Source organism: Leptinotarsa decemlineata, unplaced genomic scaffold (assembly GCF_025532065.1).
Source record: "Leptinotarsa decemlineata unplaced genomic scaffold, Ldec_3_MD MMD2_tig00000690_RagTag_RagTag, whole genome shotgun sequence".
Taxonomy (NCBI): Eukaryota; Metazoa; Arthropoda; class Insecta; order Coleoptera; family Chrysomelidae; genus Leptinotarsa; species Leptinotarsa decemlineata.
The window spans coordinates 544,588-561,071 of NW_027412554.1; the positions used below are offsets into that span (position 1 = coordinate 544,588).

At 32.7% G+C, this 16,484-nt stretch overlaps 1 protein-coding gene across 3 annotated transcripts; it reads right to left on the minus strand.

The window, feature by feature from the left end:
• Window positions 1–2,118: 2,118 nt before the first annotated feature.
• Window positions 2,119–12,467, minus strand: LOC111513658 (uncharacterized). Of its 3 annotated transcripts, XR_012465313.1 has the most exons (6): window positions 12,099–12,464; window positions 11,854–12,041; window positions 11,596–11,800; window positions 11,461–11,540; window positions 7,992–8,119; window positions 2,119–2,847 (listed from the first exon to the last, which is right to left on the minus strand). XR_012465313.1 is itself a non-coding variant. In XM_023169876.2 (5 exons), the coding sequence occupies exons 1-5, from the start codon at window positions 12,222–12,224 to the stop codon at window positions 2,196–2,198; spliced, it is 1,434 nt and encodes a 477-aa protein (XP_023025644.2). In that variant the 5' UTR covers window positions 12,225–12,463; the 3' UTR covers window positions 2,119–2,195. The 3 variants fall into 3 exon arrangements, 2 of the variants coding, with proteins under 2 accessions (XP_023025644.2, XP_074030727.1); XM_023169876.2 differs by having other exon boundaries at window positions 11,461–11,800; window positions 12,099–12,463; XM_074174626.1 differs by lacking the exons at window positions 11,461–11,540; window positions 11,596–11,800 and having other exon boundaries at window positions 12,099–12,467.
• Window positions 12,468–16,484: the final 4,017 nt, after the last annotated feature.

Consider the following 16,484-nt stretch of genomic DNA (forward strand, 5'->3'; position numbering starts at 1 on the left):
AAAATCAACTGAAAAGGCTATAGCGTTTTGAAAGCTTTTCTTACCTTACCATTTTCTTTGTAAGTACCAGATTTGTTACATCTTTTTTCTTGTGAGTACCAGAATTGTTTCATCTTTTGGTAATATAGTCACTATAGATATAAGGATTTTTTAATATTTTGTATTTCACACTTTGCTAAATGTTTTGTAAAATTATAATGTAGACATCAGACATGAGCATTCAAAAATACTTTGTTGTTCCTCATACTTTGTTGAATATGTTTTTGTAAATTGGCTTTGCCATTGAATAAATAAATAAATAAAGAGATTATCCTATGTGTTCTCGTTGAACTCAATAAGTAATTCAGTATTGCACGGTTTTGCCTTTCCACCTGCCCATCAGCATAAGAGGTGATAGTCGCATAATACTCCATCTTAGTTCCTGAAAATTTTGATTGTATGACTTGTTGACATGAACTTCTATTCAACATCTTGTTGATATATTAACAGCAAGGTTCTTGTAGTTCAGCTGATAGAACCCAATCGGTTTCTAAATTGATTTGAAATGCATCTCATTCAATGACCCCACATATTGCAGTACCTTTACAGTACCTTCAATTTGAAGAGGTACCAAACAGAATTTGATCATATAATTGTCTCTGCATCTGATATTAAAATTTCAGAAAATAAATGTTTGAATGCATTAAATCAAATATCCAGTTTTTTTAATGATCACAATTTATTTTTAACACAGATGAAACACAGGTTATTTATACTCACAATCGCCAGAACAAAAACTCCAGTTCAATGTAAAGTAAATAACATTTTTAAAAAGTGATCTGGATGAGTTTCTGAATTGGAATAGTCATTGTCAACATCTGATATCTAAATTCAATTCCTTAAATCTTTTTTTATTTTTTCAAAATCGGTATTGACTACAGCTGTTATTTAGTATCTAGAATTAGACTCTAGAATTAGATACAGTATATGTTACTAAGGAGGGTCAACTTCAGCACAAAATGTATTTGTTTCAAAAAAGTGCATTGTACGATGATTCGATGGCAAATATTTCCCAAAGAGATTCTTGTAGACAGTATTTCAAAAATTATATGTTTTGGGTCATTCTATATATTCAAAATGTGTGTATGTGTAGTAAATCTTCCTGAATATGTGAAGGCTTTAAATCGACTGTATAATTTCAAACAAACACTGAGAGCATATCTGTTAGAAAATTGTTATTATATACTAGCAGAATTTTTTAATAACCACTACTTCTGTTCTTCTTTTCTATCGCCTCATTCAATTTTTATAATTAACTTTCAGTATCTTTATTTTATTGTGTTGACAGTTTTCTATACAACTTTATATTGTTGTTATGGAAATGGCTGAAGTTATTGTTTTTTTTTGTCAAAAGTGATGTTGGAAAGTACCTAGAGGATTTTGAGATTCAATAAAATTTGTTAATCTAATGTTGAATGCCATATCTATGATTTTTGCAAGTTGATTTTGTAAGCAGATGTTTCTATAGTTATTTATATCACATCTTGATCCTTTATGTTTATTTATGGGAACTGATTCAGAGGTCTTCACGTTATTGATATATTGTCCTAATGAAAAGGAGTGATTGATAATTTAACCTAAGTAGTCCTTGGTAGGACTGAAAACAGTTACAAATTTTACAACAATCAAGAAGTCACATAGAATCGATAAAATATCAAAAAAATTGTTGAATACTTATTAATATTAGTGTCACTGATTATTGATTCATTGATAAACAATATATTTCTTTTCTGAAAACTTGTTTATTCCAATGCACAGTGGTGGTCTTCTGGGCGAGCCTTAGAACTTTCCATTGATTTCTATCATTTACAACTTTCAGGTTGTAAAACACTGAGGAATTAGCTAAAGATAGAATAGAATGGGATAGAATGAAACAGTTTTTCAGAAAACATAAAATACTGTTGCATCGTCAAACGCAGTTCACAAAAAAAACACTAGTATCACCCATATTCCCCATGTCTCTTAAAACCTTCATATCCAGTCAGTAACTTAAATTCCAACATTGTTTCAATAAAAATGTGTGATTTTAGTCAAGTAATCAGTTATTGAATTTCGAATTTTATTTAGTAAGAAAGATGATCAGTTTAGAGGAAATATATTTCATAATGATGTCATGGTCTAGTTTCACAGGATCAGCAATAAAAAACAGTCACTTTCTACTCATTACAATCACAAGTGTTGTTAGGCATCGAAGAGGTATTTTTTAGTTTAGTTAAAACACTTTCATCATCAACAGAACATTTGAGCAAATGCTTGTCTAAATATTTTTTGTAAAAGAATTCTTTGGCACACTTTGGACAACTCACACAACCTTCTCTATGAGAGTGCATATGATCTTTCAGCTTTTTAACTGTAAAAAACTCTTTATGGCAAAGTTTACATTCATATAATCTTTGTTTGGAATGTTTTTTGAAAATGTGTTGGTCTAAATTGAATTTTTCACTGAAAGCTTTTTCACAAATCATGCACTGATATTTTTTGGGGTTATGCATTCGCTTAATGTGCTGCTTCAGACTCAGAACTGATTTGAACTTTTTCAAACAAATTTCACAATCACACTGTTGATTGGAATGTTTTCTAGAAATGTGCACCTGTAAAACAGTTCTTGATTTGGCCGAAAATGTGCAAAATTTACACATGAAAGGTCTGTGTGCAAAATGGGAGGCTAGATGACGTTTCATTGAGCTCTGACAACTGTTTTGCTTTCCACATATATGGCAAACGCTTCCTTTGATGCCTGCATGACGAGCTTGGTAATGTTTCTCCATAGCTGCCTTTGATGTATGACGTGCATCACAAGTGATACATCTAAAAAATATCACAAAGATTAAGTCAATTTAAACAATATGTATGGATTTCAAGAGAATATTTGAAAATCATTTATAGTATTAAGTTTAATGAAAACACTTTTCCCATACCAAAACTAGAGCATTTTCATTCAACGCAAGTTTCCTGAACAAGTTACTATAGAAAAAGAAATCTTCAGATGTTACTATTTCCTGTGGTTTAGCTGAGCATGTTATCTTGGAAGGTCATGTTATGTATTATGACAATACGAAAATGTTGGCTGCTGAAACTAATAAAACTGAAATATTTTTAGAAATGTTTTATATAAGTAAAAGTTAGAATGATTTGAACAAAAAATCTAGAATATATAAAAACTCTGCAAAATTTACAATTACATTACAATTTTTGAGTAACAAATTTAAACATTTCAATACCACATATCCGTTTCCTCAGATGCAACAAAATATTCAACATTATATTATTTTCCTTAGACATTTTTGTCATATTTCATTCATTTCATTTTCATTTTAATGTTTTGCAATTCTTCACTGTGTAGATATTTTTGAATAAGGAATAGATTATTCCAAAAGCTTGGATAATAAAAAATAGTGTATCTTATACAGCACAACACGCTTATTGACTACAATATCTAATAAACGAAGAATCTTTATCTGTCCCGTTACTCAAATAAACTGTATCCTATTCCTACTCAAGATAGTCCAGCAGTTTAATCAGAATTATCCATCAGTGATGGGATCATTCGAATTAAAAATAATCGGTTATTCGATTATTGCAATCACTCGAGATATCTCGAGATGTCAAATGGAATCATTCGAATGTTGAATGTATCCAATAAAATCAGTAGTGAGTGAAATAGTCGAAAACAGTATAAAATTCTTGCGCCGCTACGTACCAGTGCAGTGCCGGCCTATATACCGACACTTGTTTGTAGGATGTGGTGAAATACAGGTTTGGGCTGAGAATGTTCAGAAATTTGTTGACGATGACATTTATTGAAATTTAATTTATGCCATTGAAAACATAACAAAAAATAAAATTCCTCACAAAAATTAAAATCAGTTATAATTTGGTTTAAATTGGTAGTGTTAGAGGTACCAAAAAACTTGCAAATTCGACACTGAACTTGACCATTTTCTTTTTTTGTCAAAATGTTTCCAAACAATAGATTTCTTAGCTCCAGGCTGCATCGTTCAATATCAAAACAGTAGTAATAACGGAATAAAGCTATCAACTTCACAATAAGTAGGAGTAGAAAAAATAATGGAATTTATGAGTAATAACAGAAATTTCGTTACAACGGCTTCGAATCCTCCAAACTGAAAAATTATTGCCACTGTTTCAATTTCAATGCTCTCTGTTTGTATTCTTAGTGCGACAAATTCAAACAATCCTAACTCATAAAATAATCCAGTTCATTCCGAATTTCGCCATTATTGTGGGAGTTTCACATGGCACACGACCTCATGAGCATCGAGTGATTGCGTGCTTATTGCTCGCATCGCCGGATCTCGAATTAAATCGGTGAGTGATGAGTGACGTAGAATCCGAGTGATTTCATTCGAATGATATTTCGATTTTTGGGATCACTCGAGTACTCATCATTTGATTACACCCATCACTACTATGTATCTCAAAAGCCTATCGAACCAGAAAAAATAATTAGTATGTTCGATTCGAGAAAAGCGCCAGGATTCTATGGAATAACCACGGATAAGTATATTTGATAAATATTTCATTTTCAACAGGTGTGGTACCTAATAATAATGCTAAAATTGCCAAACCATTATTTAAAGCAGATAAAATAGAACAAATGAAGAATTATAGACCAATTGCAGTTTTACCAGTTTTATCTAAAATTATTGAGAAATCAGTGTATTCTCGATTGTTTGAATATCTTCAAAAGACAAAATTATTACATGATGGGCAATATGGATTTTGAAAAATAGTGACACAGAGTCTGCAGTATTAGATGCCATAACCCAATTACAGCTTGATTTTGATTCAAATAAAAGATGTGGAGTTCTTTCATTAGACCTGAAGAAAGCATTTGATACTGTGGACCATAAAATTCTTCTGAAAATAATACATAATATAGGTATCAGAGGTTTAGTTTAAAATTGCTTTCAGAATTATTCAATGAATAGGAAGCACTATATCTATATTGGCGACATAATTAGTTTAAAAAAAGTGGAGTACCGCAAAGACCAATACTTGGACCGATTTTGTTTCTTATATATTTCAATTCTTTGGCTACAGTAAATTTATTTGGTGAAATACAAATGTTTGCTGATGACACCATTTTCATTTACAATGGAAATAGTGTACAAGAAATCAAAATTAATATTTCAAAACACTGATCAAATATCTTTAAAGATCCAATGCCATAAAATGACACTGACTTTTCAGAAATCTTCATATATGTTCATATCAAAAAGGTCTATATCAATTGATTCAGAAGATCCAGTTAAATTTAATAATGAGAATATTAAATACGGAAGATCAAAACTGAGTTTTGCCTCGTTAAGTTTGAATTCGATATTCTCTTCATTTTGTATTTGTCTCATTCTTCAATAACGATTACCTGCCAGGTGAAGTTATAATTGGTGTTTCTGTTTTTGTGAAATCTTGAGAAGCAATGGTTTATACATTTCGAGAACGGATTGAAATAGTAAGTTTGTACTACCAGAATTGAAATAGTGCTAGAGCTGCTGCCCGTATGTTCAAAGATAATCATCCAGGAAGAAATGTACGACACAAATACGTTTCGGTATTATTGAACAAATTTATGGAAACTGGATCTGTTAACAATAAAAAGCATAACCGTTCAGGAGTTGTCAAAGATGAAGCTATTTGTACTGCAGTTTTAGGGCACTTTGGACTAATGGAAAATTCGCAGTCTCTTACTAAGTTATCTCGAGAAGAAGGAATCAGTCGTACAAATGTTTTCAGGATCCTAAGATTAGACTAGATCATGAATTGAACGTAGATGATTTCGATAAGCGTATCGAGTTTTGTGAAAGTCTCACTGAACAGATCAACTTGCATCAGAATTTCTTGTATAAAAATTGTTTTTCGGATAAATGTGAGTTTGAATCTCCAACTTTTCTTCGATGCCTGATCTGAGCTTTATAGAGCATCAAAAGTTGTTGAGATGCGTACAGTTTTCTGGTTCGGAACAGTTTTGAGAAGCAGCCTTTGCATATGCCTGTCTTTTCCTGGCATTGAATTGAACCTGGTTACTTTTACCCCAATTCGAAATAATTTCTAGATCCTCATTTAGATACGCAAACTTCTGCTGCCGGTGAAGATGTGCATCCACAGCCGATGTCCTGGAATCCAAATGGCAAAGGGTGCTGTCGTCAGCAAAGAAATATATTGAATTCTTAGTTTTTATAAGTCATTGATATACAATAAAAAAAGGGTTGGAGACAATATGGATCCCTGGGGAACACCAGCGTTGATGGTGAAAGTATTCTAGAAATATCCATCAACGATCACTTGCAGTAAAAGTTTTTTCAGGGAGATGAAGAGCCATACACAAAAATGATCCAACAAGCCATAGCATCGAAGTTTGGCCAACAAACCCTCATGCCACACACGGTCAAAAGCCTTAAAAATATCAAGCGCAACAGCTCTTGACTCCCCATGTTTCTCGATTGCGTTATTCCAAATATGGGTGCATAGAATAGAAGGTTGCCTGTTGATCTTTGTTTCCAAAAGCTATATTGATGATCGCTCAATATGTTAAAGTCTTCCAAATATTTAAGGATGTGAATATTTCTTTCAATTCCATTACGAATATTCGTAGAAAAAACTGAATGGGAAAAGGTCGTTTTGGTGTAATTCAATGTTCATATAAAAAAAGTTGTTTGCAAAGAATTTTTTTCTTGTGTGTAATTCAATGTTCGTGTCGAAGTATTTGTTTCGAAAGGATTTTTGTTCCAGGTTGTTGCTGTAATAGACTTCTGTGTATGCACTACATATTAATATATACCCATCAGAATGCTAAAAATATGAATAAAAACAGTGACTACCATGAATATGATACCAGACAGAAGAATGACTTCCATTTGCACCACTTGCAAAGAAAGCAATATATAAAGAGCACTCTATATGCTGGAGCACATTTGTTCAATCTTTTGCCTGAAGACTTGAAACTCATTACCAATATGAAACATTTCAAACTACCTATCATTGAAAAAGTTTCTCATCCGCCATGCCTTTTATTCATTAGACGAGTATAAAAAACGTAGTGACTAGGCAGTTTTGTTTCAATGTATTTTAACATGTGTTTATATTTAAATATTTTATTTCATTCTTATTATTCTTAATCAATTTGTAACGACTAGAATGTTTGTGATGTTTTTTCTTAATGTTTATATCCAATGAGAATTTTCTCTCTCTTTATGTACTGTGACTTATATCATGTTGTAAAGCAACCATAAGAGATTAAATAAATATCTATCTATCTATCTATTTTCGTGAAGAGTTGCAATTGTAGTTTTTTCGTATTTTCTTCTGAAGTTTCCCATATTTTTTTGTTTAGTGATGAAGAATTTAAATTCTGTTGTTAATTATGATACAATGAAGATAAAATTTAAGAATCAATTGATGGATGTAGCTGTAACTATGTGATAGGAGATCCCATGTTTTTTAACTACTTGTATTCATAACTAACGTTACTGCAGTACATTTTCAAACGTTTCAAAAGTTTATTGATTTGTTTATTTATTTATAGGACGAATACAAGTGGTAAAAAACAAAGTTTCATTTCTCATTTTTCCTAAAAGTAAAGAATATACTTTTAAGATATTTTTGTCCCTACAGAAGCTAGTTTACAGCCCAAGTAATATACTGCAAAGACATCTGTGATATCTTCATGTATTAAATGTCACATCTTTTTACTATTATTACCTATAGGTACTGAGTTTGAAATCATATTTACTAATGTCTTTATTTGTTCAATCAATTCTGAAAAATAATTTATGGATGGTTGACTAAAATTCCTTCTTGTAATGTAACAACTAGAATGTTGTAAGTATTGAGTAGTTCAAACATATTCAAGAACAACTGATTTTAGGAAAAGAAAAGTTTTGGGTTTCTACTTCTCCATCTTGATACCTGAATGAATATTTGAAACCTACTTGTGAATATCTGAATGTTTTTTCATATGTGCTTCTAAACTGCTCGGTAAAACTTTAATGTTACATTCACCACAGGCCACTTTATGAGTTTTTTCATGTTCTGCTAATTCGTCTCTATTCAGGAAAACCTGTAACAAAAAATATTACAAAATCCAAAAACAAACACTTTCCCCAATCACAAAAATGTTTCAGTTTTTTCATCATCTTCTGAAGATGCCAACTTTGTTGGTGAAACGCGTGTCGAGAAGAGTATTACATTTCTGGTGAATGGGAAGAGTGCATCTTTTAAAATAAATATTATATTGAACGAAAGTCATTTTTTGTAGAGGAAATAGAGATGACCTTTTTTGAGTTTTTTCACCTTGTACATTCTGAAAAAAATATTGAAAATTGTGATGGATGACTTTATGCAGGCGTAGAAAGGGCAAAATTTTTAGTTCACCTCGATGAGTTACTGAGTGAAATCAAAGTATTTTTCAAAATTTTTTTGCCACGCTGGCCCTTTAATTTTGACTGTTATTAACAAGTTCAAGAATTTGTTAGTTTGCCAATATCGAACCAGTTACAAGTCATTGGTTAAGCCTTCAAAAGACCGTTGACGGTAACAGGGAGACAGACAGTATTATTTACACAAAAAATTTTGAAAAATATCTATATTCACGAAGACAATTATTTTTTGAGTTTCCAAAGTTCCCCAGACCAAAGTTAATTTTTTCTGAAAAAGTTATTTCAGATCTGTGGAAAATTGAAAATAAAAAAAAAAAATTATTTGTAATATTGTGCATCCTTTTAAAAATAACAAACAAAACATTTGGACAAAAGACCTATAGACTTTAGGTATACCTATATATTATGAAAAAGTTATGAGATATTCAACATGGCTGCCGGCGAAAAGTTATATGAAGATGTGTCCGAAACATCAAAGATTTGAAGTTGCAGTTTGCATTGTGGAAATGTTTTCCGTAGAAGTTGTTTGGAACGCGTCAAAAACTATATAACGATATATGAAACACTTATTATTTGTTGTGAAAATAGTGATAAGGTACCTCAAGCTCAAAATCTTTAGAACCAATATATTCCAAATTAATTAGTGCTGAAATCATCAGACATATGACGGAAGAAATTAATCTTCAGAAGTATATCATTCAAGAAAAAGTTGAAAATATACTATATTATTAGAAAATAAACTCCTCTTAAAAGAAAAAATTTGTTTACTGAAGAATAAAAACATGAATAACAAAAAGTATGTGGAATGCTCGGGAATATCAGAAGATCAGATCCGTCAGCAAAAAATGCATGAGACATCAAGTGAAAGGATCAATGTCGATAAAAATATAAAAAAAAGAGAGATTAACGGAAAGGATAATCTCAAATAAAATGTTGTGAGACAGAGGTTTCTAATATCAGTTAATTTAAGGAGGGATGCAGCACTGCAACCAAACCTTATTTTACGAACGAAGGCGTATTTCCTGCTGTAAATCGAGCTCAAGAAAAAATTACACTTGATACATATATTACATAGATAGATATGTTTATTTATTTCACAGAGTATTTGTAGTCCTACATGAAAACAGTAGCAGAATACGTTGTCTGTAAAGTATGTCACAAAATCTTAAATCTACATACATTTCAAGATAATGGAATTTCGTTGTTTGTAAAAGTATTTTACAAAATACAAAATCTCAAATCTACACACATTTCAGGAATATCAAAAATCAGCACAAAGACCTTAAGAAAATAAATATACAGAAGTAGATGCTAATAAATTGAAATACATCACACTAAAATTTTTAAATAAAAAAAATGTATTTAAATGAAGCTTTTGCATCTTTACACACCTTGAAACAATTCCTCAATACTGTACGGCTCCTGATCGAGTAAGAATTCTTTCAAAGACTTCAGAAGTCTGCTTATAAATCAATGTTGCATATATTTTGGGAGATTCTGTTATAGGCTTTAATAGCTTGGTATATGGTGCTACACTCAAACAGAGCCTTCATGTGAATGGGATACGCAAAATCATTTTTATGTTTTATTTCACATTTATTTTCAAGATATTTTTGTTGGCAAATACTCTCTAATAGTTTTTCTACAGATACCTAATATAGGAAATATTATTTGTTCTCTCGTTGACTTAATCAACTTTCTAAACAAGCTTTCTTTAAAATATACTAGTCCATACAGAAGCTAGTTTACAACCCCAAGTCATATACTGCAAAGACAGCTGTGGCAACTTCATATGTTAGAAACCACATTTTTTAAATTTTACCAGGTACTAAGCTTGAATTATATTCATTAATGTTTCTATTTGTTCGAATAATTCAGAAAAAAAATTGTGATTGGTTGACAAAAACATCACATGAATAATAGATAGATATCAAAAATTCAAACATACTTTATGAAAAAATGAACGATACTGGGAATTGTAAATTAATATTTTCTGACCCAAAATAAAAAACAAAAACTGTTGAAATAGGACTCGGGATCAATATGATAGTTAAAGGTATTCTTTCTGTTCATTCTTCCTCCTTCTGTCACAGTGTTTTCAACCACGCTCAAAGATGCATCATGGGAGAGCTGATTCATTCAAACACTGTGTGGAAAACATTCACTATGGCATTGCTATGTAGTTCATTCTCTATGATTATAATAATATTACAAAGCATCACACTCTATTGTGAGAATTTATGACAAGTAGTAAATTAAGCAGGTTGAAATTGTGCAGAAATTAAATTGTTCACTGGTCCGTCTACACCTGGAGTATTGTTCTTCTGTCTGGTTCCCTCATTATGTAACTATTATGTATATATTAAGAACATTGAAAATGTCCAACATAACTTCCTCAGATACATAGCATATAAATCGGGTATTGGTTGCTAGTATGAGTTGCTACTGCAATCTCTGAGCATGTCCTCCCTGGAAACTAGGAGGAAACAGAGAGACCTGACTCTACTTTTCAATAATATTAACGGCAAATTCAGTTGTGCTTAACTCCTAGAAAGAATTTATCTGCATGTTCATAACCGCTCAACTCAACAGCAACAAACATTTATATGTACAATTTTATAGCTTGAACCTCACATTCAATAGAATTTTACGATTAGCCAATAGTAATGTTGATCTTGAGATATTTAACATCTTGCATCATTTTGAAACTCAATTACGAAATACTGTGCTTTAATGATTTAGTGTATAGTTTAAGGTAGTATATGTGGTATGTTTTATTGTCGCTAAATATTTTTTCATCAGTTTATACTATAAAATTAACCCTTTTTAAACTATAAATTTACCCCTTTTAAACTATTCTTAGTTGCAATTTGTAATTCAGTATATTATCTGATTTTATTTTAATTATAATTCTACATTGTAATTTATACTTCAATTGGGCTTGCCTGTAAATAAATAAATAAATGAGTCAATTACTAAATAATGAACAACTTTCAATCCTCCTAAAGTAAAAGAAATGTACCTTGTTGCATTTCAAACATGTGGCAGATTTTACTTCATGAAGTTGTTGATGGTTTTCATAGTCACAAAAGTTTGTAAACTCTGTGGAACAAATACCACAATAATAGATCTCACAATCAGTTTGGAAAATTTTAACTTTATCACTTTCTTGGCAAGAATATGAAACAGACTCCTTTTTATGAATATCTGGCAAAGATAATTCATTAACTAGTTTTATTGGAGCATTGTTCATTTCACCATTATCTGAACTTGAATGACAAAATATCAAAGCGTATGGATTTTGATCAATATTTTCAAAATTATTTTCCATTCTGGTGTTACTCTGATGAACAGGTAGTTCCCTGAAATATTCTAAGTCAAAAATTTGTATTGACAGTTAAATTTGTGGTCTTACGTTTTTGAAGCTTCATCGGAGTTGCTTATATTTTTATCAGTTCTCAGCAGTTTTCTATTTTTCGTTTCTTCAATTTCACACAAAACATGTTCTGATTGTTGAATGGTCTTAAGAAAATTCAATACTTTTTTAATGAAATCTGAACAACTTTTACATATCATTCGTGGAAAAACGTCTTCAGCAGAAATCTGAAAATTTTTGAAATTATTATAAGGAGTACATATTTATTAAATGACAAAACTCACATCTATTCCCAAAATCTTCAAAACATTTTGGGTAAAAAAATTTATTGTATCATCAAAACATTCTAGAATGTCATCTGTACTATTATTTTCTTCTAGTAGACAGAACCGACAAATTTTATTATCCATTTTATTTTCACATGACGAAAAGAACCAATTTACAAGAATGTCACTAAAACAAAATTAAAATTTTTGAAAATAAAATAAAACATTACGACCACTTCCCAGAACACAAGCATTGTAATTAAGAATCATAGAACTCTTCTTACGACCCCCCCCCATGCCCACTTGGGGTTTGGGGTTGAGTGCCCTGGCCCTGAGATAGAATCTTCCCCACACCACCGTATGTGTTTACTTCTAACTAAATGGTGCTCACACGGTTATTTTGTGCCAGTGATGCCAACCCTACCGCTTTATCGGTAGTTCTGCCGATTTGGTAAGTAATCCAACGATTTGCGATATCATCTACCGATTTTTGGGGATGTTATTTCAAAATGTATAAATATATTCAGATACTTCATGTTCAAATCAATGTCGATAATACGTTTCAAGTGTTGAAAATGTATGCAACACATACTGCAGAAAACAACACTTTTAGAAACCGATATCAATAAAGCATCAATCTTCCTATACGAGAGTCCCCTAAACTTTCTGCACCGGGAAAGTACTGAAAGGATATGTATGTCACTATGGGAATACCCCACTCAGATAGTATAAGTACATTTCTACAGGTTGGAAAAGTATAGTTTTGTCTTTTTATTCCTTAATTAAACATGTCTAGTTCATCAAGCAGTGAAAAAGTAATGAGCCGAAGAAAATTAAATAAAAAAAATAATGTCTTATATGAACAAGCCAAATTTGTATAGTTCATCTTCATCAACTGGAAATTAGATTTGATACCTACTTGCCATATCTGACTTATTTCCAATTGTTTTATTCTACTTTTGTACGGTTTTTAATGAATAAAATGTTTTTTTGACAATTGATGTCTGTTTAGTTTATATCTCTATTTTCAAATCTACCGATATCTACTTATTTTCCAGGATTTATTCTACCGACTTTCGAATTTATAGGTTAGCAACACTGCTGTGTGCAGACGCTAAGCCCGGCCGTACACGGACCACATATTTGCAGTTGAGGCAACCACAACATTGTGGCCACGTTGACTGCACTTCGCGGTTGACCCAACAACATTTTTGTGGTCGACTTGCGGTCATATAAACCGCACTTGCAGTAGAGGCAACTGACATCTATATTTTGTGGTGTCAGAGTTTAGTGCCACTTTCAAAATGGATTTCGAAGAAGCACTACTACTTCTTATTTTGAGGAGAAGGAGAAGACGTGTAAAAGTATGATCGCTTTGGGTACATCAACTTCTGGCTGCGCGACAACAGGAAGGAAATTTTTATATTTTATATTCGATAAACTCCGGCAAGATGAAAAACATTTTTTTTAATTACTTCAGAATGTCCATTAGTTATTTTGATGAATTTATTAGAATTTTGAAATCAGAAATTGAACGCTGTGAGACCAATATGAGAAAAAGTACACGACGGTGTACGCAGTTGGGTACGACTGCAAGTTTGTGGTTAGTGTACGGAGGATGCCGCGATGACATTTCGGCGGAGATTAGCAGCAAGTTGGCTGCAGACGCCCATTTTGACGTTTGTGAACGCCCGTGTACGTGTAGTAAAGTATTTCTTATGGGCGGCTTGAGTTCGCTGGAACGCGACTGCAATTGTGTGGTCGATCCGACCGCAAAATGTGGCTCGTGTACGGACTCTCTAAAATCTCGTCTATTCATATAGCCTCTCATTTCTGGGTGGACCTCAACTTTCTGATGAGCATTTCAGCAAAATTGACATCTGACCTCCTGCGGTCAAAAGACAGCCTTTAGGTGCTTTCACTCTTGTTGTCTGTTAGTTTGTCGTGGTTTTATTGTCTGTAATGTTTGTATGGGGGTCCCCTTAACCTTACCGGAGAGAAGTTATATCTTACGACTAGAACCCAGAGTACTTATATAGCCACAGATTAACTCTGGGTTCTGGGTTACGAAATGTTAAAGATTTTGGGCGTCACGTTTGTGATGTCACTGGAGAGAAATAGCACTAGATTTGAACTAATACATATAATCCATTTTCTTTCTATTTGATTTATTCATAACGCTGCATATGTTTGAAATAAAGATGGAAAAACTAGGTTGAAAGTAAAAGCTAAAAGTAATTAAAAAAAAAAACAAAATTTCATTTTAGCAAAATTCCAACGTTCTCATACTCTTCAGTAGTAACAGCAAAACGGAAACTGGCGCACTTCGACACCATCCAGGAAAATTGTGACGTCAATCCCATGAAGGAGGTGGGAGTCAAAATCGAAATTAGCCGGCCACACACATAGCGATAGCGACTTAGAGAAGGTTTTAGCATGGTCCATGCAAAGCATGCAAGCCAAGTCTGTGGCGAGCCAAGAACACTGTTGTCCATTAACGAAAATATTGAATGGCAATACTTTGATGAGAGTCTTTGACGTACATACCAAAAATGTGTGTTTATGGAGATAAATATTGACATACTTGATCAAAAGTAGCGCGAGCTTGGATTTCTAACGTGTTTGATATTTTAGCCCGCCATACATACAGAGGTTTGTCTGAAGACTTTATCCAGCACGGTTTCAGTCTGTCGACAAATCTGTGCGTTAATGGTTGAGCACGGGCCAGGCACGCTACGGTCTTATCATGCAGAGACTTATCTGAAAGTTAAAGTACACAGTTTTTTCTTGGTACCATACATTAACAGTTTTTCTGTGATGGGTTGAGCAAGAGGGCTTAAATTCTTATGTGAAAATATGGAGAAAAGCATAGACAGTAGTAGAGGGGGAAAGACGGGTCTGGACCTCCCCCCAAGGGTATGCCCCCCCCAGATCCACAACACTGACTGTGACCTTGATTCGTTTTTTTATTCTCCGTCTATGGGTTGACCTTGAGTTATGTGTAACATAATGAGGTGAAACCCCTTTTTTACTCTCCGCCCATGACTGGCATTGAGATGTGTGTGATGTCATGACCGTGAACCCCTTTTTACTGTACAGCTATGATTTGGCCTTGCATGGTCACATGACCTTGGAAATTTCCTAAGCGATTTCGAGCTTCGATCACGTCATATGACTTTGGGAAAAATTTTGAACGATATTACTGATGTATTACCTTGAGTTTGAGTGATATTTAATAAAATGACATAGATTTACCTTGGATTGGAGTGGGGGGTTATGTACATATAAAATGTGTGTTGTGAATGTTTCTTTTTTGTCCGTATTCTCATCATAATCGTGTGGTATCATATAAAAGATGTATACGTGTAGTGAATGTGGAAATAGTTTCACTCGGAGTGATAACTTGCGTCGTCATCAGCGAGAATCATGTATTCTTGCAAATAATGAAGGACCATCAATGTCGAAGAGGCCTAGGTTAAACGCTCCATTATCTCCAGAAATGCAAACCTGTTTGTGTTGCAATTTGAATATTGCAAGTGATCAGATGAATATTCATCGGAGGACTTTGCAACATAGAACAAATGCATGTATTCAATATGGGGACGGTGTTAAAATCATACGCATAGCATTCAAGTGTAGAATTGTGAGCTATAGAGTGGATAGTCAAAACCATCACATTGATTACGCAACATTTTTCAATTAATTGAAGCAAAAAGTTTTTAAACTACTCGAAGAAGTGTTAGTTATCCATAAAAGTGTGAAAGTCAATATGGAGGTGTTTGGACGTTACTATCTTCAAACTAAGGAGTTTTTAGAAGTAAAATCATTCAATAGTCCCAATCAAGTTGTCGATCAATCGAATGATTTGAATGTGATTTATAACATTTTTATTGATGCTTTAACTGCTCAAGCAATGGAATTTCAACATCGAGATTCAGGTAAGTGATGCATTCACAAAATTGGTTATTAGATGTGAAGAGAAAATAAATTTTCAGGTTGGACTATCGAGGAAATTCTGTTTATGGAAGTAAATGTCAACAAGTATAGTTCCCTTGGAGGCTCTTCTTATATCAAGTTACCCAAATTCATTGAGTTGAAGAAAAGTGTTGTGAATGTTATTAATCAAGATCAATACTGTTTTGCATGGGCTGTAACTTCAGCTCTGTATCCTGCCAGTGTGAGAGTGTGTGAAATTTCATCTTATCCTCACTTCTCTACCGTGTTGAATGTAGCAGGTATGGATTTTCCAGTAAAGTTGAAATATATTCCTAAATTTGAGATTATGAATGATTGCTCTATCAATGTTTATGGTTTAGAAAAATGTTTCAAAAACGGTAAAGATTCATATGATGTTGTAGGCCCGTTACATTATTCGAAACGTAGACTTAATAGTCATGTGAATCT

Coding starts and splice junctions, on each gene's coding strand:
- LOC111513658 (XM_023169876.2), bottom strand. CDS start 12,224: ATGGATAATAAAATTTGTCGGTTCTGTCTACTAGAAGAAAATAATAGT. Junction 8,120..11,460: donor CATGTTTGAAATGCAACAAG/GTACATTTCTTT, acceptor TTTTTGTTACAG/GTTTTCCTGAATAGAGACGA. Junction 2,848..7,991: donor AAACATTCAGATATTCACAA/GTAGGTTTCAAA, acceptor GATATTTTTTAG/ATGTATCACTTGTGATGCAC.